Source organism: Dicentrarchus labrax, unplaced genomic scaffold (assembly GCF_905237075.1).
Source record: "Dicentrarchus labrax unplaced genomic scaffold, dlabrax2021, whole genome shotgun sequence".
In the NCBI taxonomy this organism is placed as follows: Eukaryota; Metazoa; Chordata; class Actinopteri; family Moronidae; genus Dicentrarchus; species Dicentrarchus labrax.
The window spans coordinates 4007943-4022810 of NW_026136712.1; the positions used below are offsets into that span (position 1 = coordinate 4007943).

General features: G+C 41.4%; 1 protein-coding gene across 3 annotated transcripts in view; it reads right to left on the reverse strand.

Annotated features, from left to right (window-relative positions):
* Positions 1-14868, reverse strand: part of dnah9 (dynein, axonemal, heavy chain 9) — a 332930-nt gene that overhangs the window by 107929 nt on the left and 210133 nt on the right. For all 3 annotated transcript variants that reach the window (XM_051416718.1, XM_051416719.1, XM_051416717.1), the window contains 10 exons: positions 11173-11330; positions 9611-9749; positions 7469-7756; positions 4606-4816; positions 4381-4508; positions 3699-3807; positions 2702-2849; positions 1963-2137; positions 923-1096; positions 399-606 (listed from right to left, as the gene is read on the reverse strand). In XM_051416718.1, coding sequence (XP_051272678.1) covers positions 399-606; positions 923-1096; positions 1963-2137; positions 2702-2849; positions 3699-3807; positions 4381-4508; positions 4606-4816; positions 7469-7756; positions 9611-9749; positions 11173-11330 — 1738 coding nt within the window. The remainder of the gene's footprint in view (positions 1-398; positions 607-922; positions 1097-1962; positions 2138-2701; positions 2850-3698; positions 3808-4380; positions 4509-4605; positions 4817-7468; positions 7757-9610; positions 9750-11172; positions 11331-14868) is intronic.

The window sequence follows — 14868 nt, forward strand, 5'->3', positions numbered from 1 at the left end:
CTTTTCTGACCTTATACTTACCTCAAGTTGCCTTTTGGGACATACATGCATACATACGTACATATCATACTTGCCTGTTGAGAGGAGTTTATTTCAGCCTCATATAAAATCAACAATAATGATAATAATAATATTAAAGCAAACACAGCTCTGGTATCGGAATAGTATCGGTATCGGCCGATATCCAAATTCAGGTATCGGGATCGGATCGGAAGTGAAAAAACGTGGATCGGTGCATCCCTAGTTCCAATATAGAAAATAAAACACTGTTCAAGATTTCCTATATTGGTACAGCTCAATGTGCAATACTGCGCTTTTACCACAAACAGATAATCAGTATTTCTGAACTTTATTACATTTTAATTTGAATCAGTCAATATAATAAGTATGGTTCCTACCTTGGAGCATTGCAGACGTGGTGTAATAGTTAAATGGGACATTTTTAATCATGTATTTCTCTGCATCCAATGATCCCAGTTTGTCCCCAACCAGAACAGACTTCCCTGTCCCAGCATTCCCGACCAGCATGACAGGCCGGCGGTGTTCCAGGAGACGGTCCATGAAGTAACGAACTCGAATGGTCTCTGTAGTGTGGACCAGACATGCCTGCACATGGGGGACAAACATATATAAATGTACATATAAACATATAGTATGTATTGAGGAACATAACTGGCCGATAAATGCTCCAGCTGGTTGCGAACTTTGTTCGTCAGGCATTAGGTACTGGGCAGGTAGTTTGATGAGAGTGATGAGCCGCAGAGTAATTATAGTTTGATAGTTTTTTATTCAATTCAGTTAGTTTCAAGAGTTGTTATAGTTAGTAAAAAATTTTGTTTTAATTTTAATTTGTTTCAGTATTAGTTTTACTTAACATAAAACTAGTGATTTATGCACCAAAAACTAAAACAACCTGTTGTACCTGAAGTGGTGTATCTGCATCCATCTCAAACTTGGGCACTATCTTGGACCAGGGTTCAAACTTCTTGCTCTCCGGGTCGATGTAGTAATCAAACACGGTGCCCTGGGATGGGAACTTGATGGTTTTGAACTCAGCCACCCACCACTTGCTGAACTCCACTCGGTAGTCGACCAGCTACACTCACACAGAGCACACACGCAGAGACAAAGAGGGTAGGCGGGTGGTCAATACTCTAAAATGACTTCCTCTCTGCTTTTTTCTCCCCGCATACAGTAGCTATGGATCTGTGTGTTTGATTTACGCTGGTGTGAATACAAACCAGAGAACAAATAAATGGCGACAACATAGAAATACGGCCACAGTAGATGAAGGGTAGAAAATGAAAGATGGCAGGCCTATCTATCCATCTGTCGGATTCAGACAGTGGAGTAGCCTCATCACCTGCTGGCTGGCAGTTCCTCGCCTTCCTCTACCTCCCCACCCCTTGCTACCTGTCTCCTCTATTCACTACCAACTCTCCAGTCAATAAAACCACTTAGCATTTAAATGCATCTGTGATGGGAAAATAAAGTGGAGTACATTTGTACCAAGGGGAGAGCAGTTTTATCCCATAACTTAGATGGACGCGCTTACTGTACGGCGCTAACTGGATTGCTTAGCAACTGCTCGCCACAGCTCTCCTGCTGATTTAAATTCAGCCAGCCTGTGTGTTGTCGAGCGGGAATGGAGTCCACTTCATTTTCAGATGGAGATCTCTCCCTTTTAAAAAAAAAACTGCCATTTCTTCAACTGGAAATAACTTTCAAATGACTTTTCATAAATAGAGACACAAAGTTGAGTTGCATAAGAGCCATCACGGCTTGAATAGTACCAAGAATACCCATAATGCAAGTGCAAAAAACTCTTTCAGGGGGGCGAGTTATAAGCAGAGAGAGAAAAAAAAAAAAAATCATTCAGCTGTTTTAGTTGTGTCCCATTCTTTTCCCTCTTTATGCAACCACTTAGTAAGCGTCTCACATGCCCGGAGGCCCACGCAGTACCTGGTCTTGGAACATGGCTCCCCCAAAGGCCCAGACCGCAGCAAAGACAAAATATAGCTCATAAAGTTCTTTGGCACAGTCTGGCGGGGTGTTTTCTGGAGTCAGCAGACACTCCAGCAAGTAGCACAGCATCTGGACCATACTCTGCTCAGGGATAGGGATGATCTTTTTAAACCTGAACAAAGACAGACACATTACATCACCAGATTCAGGCATTACCACTGACTTGGGTTTCTCATTCAGCACGTAAAATAACTACTGTGCCCAGAGAAGTTCAATTATGGTTTCACCTTATGTATTGAATTGCGTCATACATTTTTTAACAGAAAAAAATACAGCTTCTTTTGTCAAAACAAAATTCAATTACGTTTATGTCCAGGAAAGCGGATGACAAATGTATCTATGAATATCTATGTGGCATTATGGTGCTGCACACATTTTCTGGATTTTTGGCCTTGCAATGAGGACAAATTATTCCTCCTCTCTGTCTCCCTCCTCTGCTTCCTGTTTTTGTTAGTCTGCTCCAATAGCAGTGCTGATGGAGGTGTTGGAGGAGGCGAGTGGTCCTGTACAATAGAATGCAGGATGGCATCCAGTTCTTCTGAGTCAGTCCCTGTTTGCTTCTGCCCACTTTTACACAGTCCCTCCCCATGTTGTGTCCCACCCCCAACATCCTGCGTCAACTGACTGTATGGGTATCATTTCATAGTGACACAGAGCGGCTGAGGAGCTGTGTTACCTTGATCTGAGAGTATCCAGGCAAGAGGGGAGGTACTTGTCAAACAGTATGGTCAGGTTGGCCTTCTCTGACTGGACCTCCCTCCTGTCGATCCAGCTGGACACCGGCGGGTTCCAGCCGAGGTCTGCTGGGTTTATGTACAGGATGCCTGGAAAGAAAAACAGAGAATATAACACATTTAGTGATTACAGTACCTGCAAATGGCTGGATAAACCGTTATGGATGCCCAAGGCAAAAATGTGTTGTTGGGCCCCTTTTACCAGTTCGTCTGTCTATGTGCCATGACATAAGTGAAATGCATAAATCAGACTATACATAGCTGCTTCAGTATTTTCCTAAACAGCCAGAGATATTGGCCTCAGGGTTTCAGTGCATCGGTTGGTTTGAGGCAATTTGTTTAAAAGGTGCAAAATAAAACCTTCAACAATTAAAATGATCAATTAAAGTTATCAACAGATAATAAAATAACAGTTTGGCTGTTATGTCAAACATGTCTATGTTTTGTGTTGCAGAGATATTTTCATGAGTTAACATTTGGTGTCCAGTATCCAACTAACTGATCTGTTTTGGTCCCCACCAATTCCTGAGAAAAATGTTTTTTAGCTGATAAATGTGAGTTGATAACTTTGTCTCAAAATCAAAACAATGATCTGAAAGATGCTAAAATGTTCAGAAGAGCTGAGGGGAACTACAGAATCTCAGCTCCTTTAAAGGTCTTAAAACTAGGTTCTGACACAGGGCTTTTCTATGTGACAGAAGCACAAGATGATATAATAACACATCGTTCTTTAGTGGTCAAACAATTGTGAACAAACTAATGGCTAACAAATGAGCAATTAATCAAGTTATGTAAAAAAAAAAATGGACACAAGGTAATCTTTTGGCCACTGTGCGTCTGTAAAGGGACATTTGAAAAAAAAAAATCCAATACAACCACAATATTGTGAAAAAGTGCCCAAAAAAAGGGATGAGACAAAGAAAAGAAAGCAAGGTCTACCTGCTCTCGATACAGTAGCAGGGGTAGCAGTGCGAAGATGGCTGATCTCAAACACAAGCCTCATGGTGGGGTTCAGAGGGATCCGCTCATTACTGGCCAGAGTCAGCACCTAACAGAGGGAGACAGTGTATTTACACACAGTGTGTGTACTGTAGATGTGACTGACAGAGAATGTGTTTTTGTGCCTTTTACTATGGTGGCCGACAAGGGCAAACGGCAAAACGCTTCAAAAGTACAAAGTTTGTGCTTCTGCTTCGTTTCTGTGATTGCAGCATTTTTCTGTTGCTGCGTTTTTCTGTTGGATTTGTTTTATGTGTTTGTGTGTTTTTGGATTTGCATCATTCCCGTGTTTGAAGCGTTTTGCCCTTATCGGCCACCGTATTTTACACAGTGTTAGCCTGGATTATGTCACCTGCTTTCCTCAGCTCTTTACTATTCTTAGCATTACAGGCACACACTGTCATTCATTCTCTCATCCGCAGAATACAAATACTTCACTACTCTCTTGCGTCAGTGATGACTCAACCACATCTCCCTATTCATATCTGAATGCTAATCTAACTACAGACGGAAAATGTGCAACCTTACTCACTTTGAGACTGAATAAAAGAGTCCACACACACACACACACACACACACACACACACACACACACACACACACACTCTCAACTCGCTCACACCTTGTTGTCATCCATGACTGTGTTGAGTGACTCAATCCACATCGGGTCAATATCTCCATCCAAAACAATCCATTTAGGTCCGCTGTGACTGACATTGGCCAGTTCACGCATTATATTGGAAAACAGGCCTGTAGGGAAAAGACAGTTCACACTCTGGATATTAGAGTCAGGTCATTAAACACTTTGTACTGATCAGACACTGTTCCTGCAGGACTCTGCAATCACCATCTTTCCATTCTCTGGTTGCCGGGTTGATGATGCCAAAAAGCTCGTCATTGGTCACAGCCTTTGGGTTGAGGTCCGCCCACACGGGTCTGCGCTTCATGTTCTGATAGGTCCTCTGGAGTGACCTCATCACCTGGCTCTTCCCAGTGCCTGCGTTCCCGATCACAAACACAGAGTGACGCACCGCCAGCAGCTCCTCCAGCTGGACCACCTGACACACACATACAGAGTGAAACATTATGCTTTGTTTACGTTGCATGAAGGACGCTGATTACAAATAAACACAGCTCTTTTTACAATGGCAGTGTAGATAATGTAGCATTTCATGGGCCACTACACTGTAGCACTCAGTCTACTGCATCTCAGTCCCAACATTGTGGTTTATGGTGGATATGAAGTGATGCAGAATGACAGGGTGGTGTGATGCACTGCAGTGCAGCGCAGCAGCTTAGTACACTGTTCACACACTACAATAAATGACAGCAGTGGTCTTCTGGAAGGACAGATATCTGCACCCTCATTATTCTCTGTTTGCACACTTAGATCAGTGTATTTGTCATGGGCACCAGTAGTCAATAGTTGTCTTCTAATGTTTCTATGGAGATCAAAAGTGTTTGATTAATTAAACCAATGAAAAAGTCATTATGAAATATATATATATATATATATATATATGATAAAATATAAATAAATACAGACAAAATATGTAATATAAATGTGAATATAAATATGAAGATGAAATGTCTCATCTCAAGAAATCTGCCTTTTGTTGAGATAAATTAACTTAATGTGTAATGTGACTGGCTGTTACTTTGGTCTGAATGAGCAGATGGACCAATCACATAACTGTCTCATCAGTTAGTGTTGATTGACAGACAAAAGTTTATGGAATATCAAAAGTGAGACGGAATGCAAACCAAAAACACTTGGTTTGTCAATATGCTGTTGTGGTAATACACAGGAAATGGAAGAATTGTCCACGGCTGCAAAAAATGACTAGGAATTGTTGGTGGTGGTGAAAGAAACAGCTCCAGGGAGACCTAGAAAAACAATAATAAAATATTAAATATTCAACTTTAATTAACAGTGGCAATTTAAAGTTGCAGTCTTATTGAGGTCTCCACGTTTTTTACACTTTAATATGAAACTGACTAACTGCAAAAACAGTATAGTGTACAGTACAAACTATAAACAACCAGTATGTAGTATGGAACTGGGACTTAAAAATAAGTTTTTACAGTTTTTCAAAGATATTTGTATGTTTATTCATGATATTAAAATTCTTTTCTTCAACATTTATAACAACAAGCCGGTGTTATAAACTGGGTCCACAAACCTTGAGAGATAGGCAAGTCCAGTCTTTTAATTTCATTTCTTTTAACTATTTAACCTTTTTTTTTTTTTTAATTAAGCATGACACAATTGTTTTGAATTTTCCATTACCTTAATATCACTTTATTGCAAAATTGAAATTTTGTATTTTAATCTCTTAATAAATTATACTTTGTGAATTGTACTTTTCCATTAAATTACATTGCGGTGTTTCGTGCTCGTTTTCCGTCTGATCCTAAAGATAATAAATAAATATTTCTCTGCTACAGTAAGTTGGACACTTTCCCAGTCTGACATGCAGTTTCTCTAGCACCGAGGATGTAATGCTTCTCTACATCTGGACACGACTCTTGGGTGAAGAAACATTTTATGTTGTGGGAACACACTGACGTTTGACTTTTTGAATTTTGTCCTGACTTGCGGTTTAACATTTTCTGTCAATTCAGGTATGTTAGGGTGACACTGCAGTGTGTTTAAAAGAATAACAGAGAGGGAAAAAAAGGGAGAAAGAGAGATTTCCTCCCCACTTTTACTCAAACATACAGATGTCGAGCTCAATCAATGCCATCGACCGGGCTCCTCACGGCTCCTACTCACCATCCATTCAGCCGGAGCGCGGGCGGCTTCGCACTCTCAAAGGCCCTGGTTGATTACTGCTTTGATGTAGGGAGGGCTAATGCTAGCATGGGCTAACGCTAAAGGTATGCAATCTCTCTCACCTTGCCTGCTCCCCCCTCCTCTTTGTCTGAAATCAAAAGGTTGGTCGCACAAACAAAGACAGTAAAAGTTCAGGCTCTGGGGGTGGATGGTTGTTATTGACCGCTCTGCCATTCTCTCTCTCTCCCTCTCTCGCTCACTGTGTTTCTCCTCCTCTTTGTTTATTTTTGTGGCTGTCTCTCACTATGTCAGGGTTAAGTGGCATGGTGCAGCGCCAGCCTCCATTGATGGAGTGTTATTATGTGGTTCCCGTGTCTATTTGACCTGAGGCAGATTGCACTTATTTCCCCTGGTCCTGCGTTCATCTGTCTCCAACATATACCGCCTTCTATTGTGCATGTGTGAGTGTGTGCGTGTGTGTAGGTGTGCGTGTGTGTGCTTGTGTGTGTGTGTGTGTGTGTGTGTGTGTATCTGTATGTAACATAATGACCAGAATTAGGTCAGGAGCTCCGGCACCTGAACTCTCATCGCAGCCAACCATTGGCTTTCTGCTATATTTGCCCAATTCATCCAGAAGCTGCAGACTTGCCTGACACTAATGTGTATTTCCCAGTGGAACATTATGACGTGAGGTAAATAGCTTTTGGAGAGAACTAAGATAAATCTAAATGAAAGTGCTACAACTGTAATATCTGTCTAAATTGTTAAAGATGAAACCCCCATTTGGGGACTTGGCAGATAACTTGTGATTGTGTTTGCCTTCATCCTAGGCTTAGAAACACTTGTGACACATTTTTTGAGTTGTAATCAAAACACAATCCGATAAACTGCAGCAGACAAGCGCGTCAGGGGGCCACTGAGGAATCGTGTTTACCTTGAGTACAAAATTGTCCTCGGCCTGTAACTTCAAGTCCAGAATGGACTCCTTCACGTGCTTCTCAAAGTCCAGGTCTCTCTTCCTTGGGACGTCCAGAGCAGGAAACAGGTCCCCAATCAGCCCCATGAACACGGGCATGTCATCGGTCACGATCTTGGGGATGTTGAAGTCTCTCAGAGCTCGCATCAGCACCTGGTCCTCCGCTCGGCCGGGGTCTCCTCTCTTCAGAGAGCCGGCCACCACCAAGACGGATTTGATGGCTCGGAGGCCCCAGTCGTAGTGGTCCTTTGATGAAGGCCAGAGAGGGGTCAGTGAGCAGAGCGAAATACACAGGCTTCTATTCAGAGCAGTAAAGCTGGCAGTAAGATTGAAAAGGCAGAGCTCATTAAAAATTATCCCACTACCATCTCAGCTATTCATATCATGAACCTCATCACAGTTTATCTGCACAATTTCAGTTCACCACTGAGATCCATCAGTCTTCAAACAAACTTGCATTTCCCTCCAGCTGCTGCTAGAAATCTGAGGAGAAACACTTGCTCCATTATTTGAAAACATAAGGTGTGTGTCCACTATGTCTGCCTGGTATCTCATTTAATTAAGTGGCCTATTTAACAGATTGCTGACATCAGCATGTAGCCCAATGCATGGCTACATGCATTATAGGGTCATAGGGACTGTGAACCTTTGCAACCAACAACTCTCCAGGAATACCATGACTCCTACCTGAAACAAAAAATACTCACTTTTTGATTTTAAGCTCTGTATAATATAATTAATAAAAAATGTCTCTGCTGACAATTTTGTATTAAAAAGGTCTACAGAGGGAGCGGGTCCCCTCTTATACCAAGTCTGCCATGTTGAACCGCCATGTTTCTACAGTATTCCAGAACGGACAAACAACACAAATCAGGTACAGGTTTTTGCAATGTGACCTCAGTGTGAACAATCATATCATAATTCACATGACATTTCCATCACTCTACATTAACATTCATCATCATCACTTCAGGACCGTGACCTGTTCACACTGGAATCTGATATGGGCCACATTTTTTTAAATAATGTCAACAGCCAAATAAAACAAGAAATCTGATTTTAGCAATCCAAACTGAGTGCTAAGGCAGTATGAATACAGTCAAAGAACGCATGTGCAATGTCACACCAACTGAAACTCAACACTGCAGGCAGAATATTCATATCACAACCACATCAGGACCAACACACCCAGACCGGCCCAAACAGCAGAACACGCACTGCAGCAGCATTTCACTACCAAGAAACTAGAGGCCACAAACTTATTAAAAAACATTATTGCAGCATTATTTCACATTTTGATAGCATGAATATATTTCACTGTACTCGCTTAGCATGCTCTGGTGTCTACTCGCTGGCAGGAAAACACTGCACAGTCGTTCTGCACAGGACCAGGACTTATGTAATATTAAATCCACAATTATATTATTAACTCGAGACAGTAGTTCTCTGAATCTGCACTTTCCATTGATTTGCAGTTTCAGCCCCTGTGAATATAGCTTAGAGAAGCAGTCTGTTCATTATCGTTTGACTTCATTGCCACAAAGTTGCTAATGCTGGAAAACTTGCAATGAAACTCTGGCAAACAACTGTGGAGCAGCTAAAAAGTGTAATTAAGGTGATATTTAAAAATGTCTCAAGAACCAAAGCTTCATAAAACAGCCATAAAAAGGAAGTAGTGTTCTATGACACTTAAATGGGCCCATGGTCATGGGAAATTCATCCAGAACTGAAGGCTTATTAAATCCCTTACCTAAGTCGAAGAGCTCCACTTTAACTATTAGTCAGCACTGCGAGTGATTTTATTGCCTTTTTAAATAATTAAAATAATGGCAAGACATGTAAAACAGGACCAAAGAAAGGATTAAAGAAAAATTTAGATGAAATAACATCCAAACTCCCTGCAGCTTCTTATTCATATGCATGTACTACTTCACCCAGACAGTTAAGTCAGCTCTTGTGTGGTGCCTCTGAGTCATTCCTTTATCAAAAGACTTAAATATAAAAAGAACATTGTGTCAGTTGTTCAGCTTTGATGTGGAAATGGATCTGGCTTTTTCTAACCACATCAGATGTGTAAACGACAAAGGAAGCAGATAGTACCTGTTTGGACAACAGCTCTTTACACAGCGTGTAGAGGGTGATAAACTTCCTAGCGAGGACGCGAGCGTTAAGGAAGCCCTCGGCCACCAGCATGATTTCACAGATCAGCTCGAAGTCTGGCACCACCATGGCACACGGTCTGTGGAGGAATGGACAGAAGGCATTAAAGCTGTAGCTCATAATCATAATCCTGGATAAATAAATGTTTTGCCATCTACAGCACTGGTTCTCAACCCATTTTCTATCACTGAGTAAACTAAGTGACATATTTTGTGGACATTTCATATTATATTCAATACATAACAATAACGGTAGAAAACAACTGATGAACTGTACAATGAACCCAAATAGTGAATGCAATAACTGCAGGAAGTTTTTCTTTTTTGACAAATTGAGTGTTTTCTTCTCATTGTTCTAATAGCTATTTGGTTGTTTTAACTGCCTACTTTTCTAACGTCAGTCGAGGCTGTTTATCAGAGAGTGAAGGCTCTGGGAATATAGTTTTTGGTCAGGTCTTCAAAACTTTAAAAATTACAATTTAATTTAGTTTTCTTTATAGATTTGAATAAAATGCAGATAAACAGGATGAGTGTAAGTATTCTTACATTCCATAAAATAGAGGCCTTGTGACACCCTATGAAGCTTTGGTGACCCCTAGTAGAGGTCCTACCCCCAGGTTGGGAACCACTGATCTCCAATACACGCAATTCACTCAACTAGTGTGGACATGTGACCAAAGTCATAAGCTTCGATACAAGTAACAGTCCATCACAATTAAACACGTCACACCGCTCTTTGCTAATATTCTCCGCTTTATTCACCAAATGTTTTCGGCTGATTTCCATTAAGGCAGTAAATATTCACCTAACAACCTGCTCTCTCTGTCAGGAGGAGTTTGAAACTGAGTATTGTGGCATTCATGATCAATAGCTTCTCCTTGATATACTGTGGCTTGGAGTGTACCTCATTTATGCGCTACTTTGGACAAAAGCATCTGCCAAATGAATAATGTAAATTTAATGTAAATGTAATCAGGGGAGGTATATGAGGATATGTTTTTCTGGTATTTTATACACAATCTATTAGGCTTTACAAGAGAAATATGCATAAATATTTGCACAGAAATGTTTTGAGAATAATAAGAGTTGGAATTGTGACTAGAAATTACTTCTGAACTACTTTATACTGAAAAAAAGTCTTTATGTTTTTGAACTGACAGTTTTGAATACTAAGGTTGGAAAAATAGAAGTATGGGATTTGATGTTTTTAATATAGATTCAACCCTTTGCCCAACAATATTGACATGTTCTCCTCCATTGATTGTTTAAATGTCAATATCTATTTCCCAATCTACTGCAAAGGATCACAGGGGACTGGAGCCTTTCCCAGCTCCCACTGGGACAGTGACGAGGTGGCGATATGTCTGTCACAGGTTTTGTAGAAAAGTTATTCTTTTGGTATTTGGTATGTGTTATGGTATTGATGGCTTAAACTTTAATTGATGAACTAAACATCAACCCAGATGAAAAAATGAATCCAACTTATAAAGTCCTTTGGCCTACCTGAACAGGGCCTTGAGGTTCTCAGGAAGCTCAGTCCTGCCAGCGTAGCCCGGATTCATCGTGATGAAGATGCCGACAGAGGGGCAAAGATTCACCTCCTCTCCCATGAAGTTAAACCTCTGCTTCTTATCTCGAATGGCGTCCTGGATGCTTTTGACCTGCAGGGTAGGATGAATTATCAGTGTTATTACACGGTGCCTTAATACACCTAAATATGTACATAACAGCAAGTATTAAAAAGTGTTTGTTAAACTGTTTTATAAATAAAATGAATAGTCTACAACCATTCTAGCTGCTTTTTGAGCCTGTACCGATCAGGCACAACCTTACTTTGAGCTAAATCCTAGTGCCAGCATGCTAATGTGCTCACAGTGACAATGCTAACATGCTGATGCTAAGCAGATATAATGTTACCATGCCTGCCATCTTGGTTTAGCATGTTAGCGTGCTAAAATGAGCTAATTAGTATATTTTACACAAAGCACAGCTGAGTCTGATGGGAAAGCATTAGCACTGCGCTCCCATAACGTTGGACTCTCAATGGCTGCCGAACCAGAGATATCATCTTTATTCCACACATTCCTTGTTGAAACCTGGCACATCCTTTACCCACAATGCAACACAACCACCGACAGTTGGATAGATATGGATATGCAGGTGTAGTAGACTCATGTAGCTACAAGCCGCTAACCTCAAGCAGAGATGAGGAGCGGGCTACAGAAATCTGGTGGGCTCACTTCTTTCAAACTCCATACCTGCAGATATTTACATTTCCTCAAGTGACATCACTTGAGGAAATGTATCATGCAGCGTCCTCTGGAGCCAAACAATAATTTATATGTCTTTTTTTTACATATGCAATAATACTCCCAAATCCCTGGAAACACACTTTGAGTAAAATGAATGGACTTCCACTTTAAGGGACCAACAAAGTTATTACAATTCAGCCTGAGGGAAACATGAATGTCCGTACAAAATGTTGTGGCAATCTATCAAGTCGATGTTGAGGTATTTCACAGGATAAGTGAAAACAGGTGGAACTAGAGAAAAAGTCACCAATTTCAGCAGGATTCATCCGCTGGGGACCAAAAATGTCTGTACAAAATGTCATGGTGATTCATCCAATAGTGGTTCAGATACTTCAGTGTAAAGCCACGCCGCTAGCATGGCAGAAAAAGGTTTTAGAGGAATTAAAGTCCTGTATTGTCACCACTATCAAAAAGTTTTAAACCACGACCAGTCCTAGTCGCTGTCAATACTCCCAAAAGTCTGGTATTACTCATTAGCATATCATTAATATCACTACGCACATACCAGAGTCAATTTGTAACAGCCTGTCAACTTGTTATGCGACATGCACCTTTTTTCTCAGGGACACAATTTCATCAATAATATGAGCATGCTATCAGCCAGGGTTTACTGGATGGGTGAACTGCCAAGGCTCCGTTTGTCTACATTATGATTGAATGAGATATCAGAAATGAACTTTCTGTGTGTGTGTGTGTGTGTGTGTGTGTGTGTGTCTTGGCCTAAAACTCTGAATCCCAGCCTGTAAGAGGCTTTATGAATTTAACATGCGTGTGGTAAAAGAGCGTAGCGAGTCGACAGCTGGAAAGAGGAGGAACATCTCTTCATGGATGAGTACTCGGCTACAGATCACTCAGTCATACTAACACAACAGGGAGAGGAGGGGGGAGGAAATGCAAAAACAAACAGTGCAGCTGCAGCACACAAAAAAAAAGAACAAAAGTTTTCATGAGAACATCAGTGGGGCTTGTTTTTTATGTGAAATGACAGCGGCCCACCACTGCCAGCCTACAGGGACAGGAAGGGAAGGAAAATGCCACAAAGACATTTTTAAAAAGTTCACGAACAGACACCGTTCTGAGAGGTGTGATCCAGTGGGGTCCGGCTCTTTGAGTGTACGTGCAGCTAGCAGCATCAATATATTCACAGTCCGGGCCTGCGTTGGCTGTAACAGAGGCAGAGCTCCACCAATTTATCTCCATGTTGTTACGTCTGGCGGCCTTCTGTTTGCTTTATTTAATGTAGAACCGGTCCCCGCCACCTGTGTTAGCAGACCCAACCGGCAGCCGAGTATGTCGCCGCCGCGATGCTAGCTGCTCCCACTTTAAGAGGATGGATTAGGTGTGTGTGCCGCGGTGAGAGATGGCTCGACGTTGGCTCCACTGAAGCGGGCTGAGCGCTGGAGCAGGCTGCCAGCTGTCACAGCGGGAGTTTGACGCTCCTCTGTTCTCAAGGTCTACTTCTCCAAGTATAAGCCATCGTTGATTTATTATTCATTACGCCACGCAACACCTATTCATTCTTCTGGCACTTTAAAATTCTCTAAGTACTGTAGACTTCCACAGCTTATGGAAGAAGGCTGCATGACTTTCATTGTTGCTTAAGAGAGATGGAGGGAAGGGCAGAGGAGCGAGGCTAGCAGTGAATAATGATCCTTTGAGGGCCTCTATCTCCATTATCATCATGATCATAATCAGCGTCCTTATCAACTGTATACGTTTTGCTGTGACAGTATGTGCACATGCATAAAGATAGCATGCAGGGGCAACAGCATGCAGGATTTGAATACACCACAGGGACTGAAGAAACCAGAGAAAGAGGCTCTGTTTGATCCGGGATAACAGAATGCAAGACAGCAGAAAAGCGAGCATCAGCTGAAACACACAGAATATGGCTGATTTCTCAAAAGACTCCCGTAATCAAAGGGGTAGGTACTGTAGGTTGCCCAGAGTATACAGCGCTCAGTGTGTGGAGAATAGAAAGTTTCTTTTACTTCATGTCACTATGCATGAAGTGGAGGAAGAGGACGAGAACAAAGGCAAAGTCACTGTTACAATGATCCATTCAGTTCATCCAGAGTCCACCAAAAGTCCAATTGCACTCTCCTTTTAGCACTGTTTTGGTCTCAAACAACTCCTCTCTAAGGTAATGATCTCTGTCCTGAAATTTCTGCCTCCACTCAAATACAATGGAGGTGAATGGCAGGTGAATTTTGTTCATTGTGCTCACAGCATTGAAAATTAAGAAGCAATGTGTCTTTGTTAGTCTGGATAATCTGCACAACACTGCAGCTTTGGCTGTGTATTTAGTTTAGTTTATGTCATTAGCTCTGTCAACATGTCAACAATGTTGACAGAGCTAATAAATCAAGTCAGAAGTAGGGTCATTTCTCCATTAGGCTGTATGCTACCAGTCTTTTACTTTACCTCTGAGCCACAGCCGCCCATATACACTGTCTTATATACTGCTTTTACCCAATGAAAAGTTGCCGGCTACTTCTCTTGTCTAATTAGTATGATTTAGGCTGGCAGGGTCACTGAGTCACCTCGGCACATAATACTTGATAACTGATGACAGACAAATGTCATTTCAGCTCTTTACAACCAGACTCAAACTTTTTATTCAGTCACAGCTTTGTAATTATAGTCATGTACACACGAAGACTGTTTCTGTTTAATGTTATCCAAAAGACTCTTGTGGAGATAAATATTCATTATCGTGACCGTTGTTTTTGGTTTGACTAAATTGAAATGAAAAATTAAGCAGATGCCCGGAGGCACAAACGCTTGATTTCTGTCTTGCACTTGTATTCAGCCAAAGAACATAACAGGGACACTCGGAATTCCTTCCCAGCACCATAAGCCAATCCCAGAGGCCATTACTGATAAT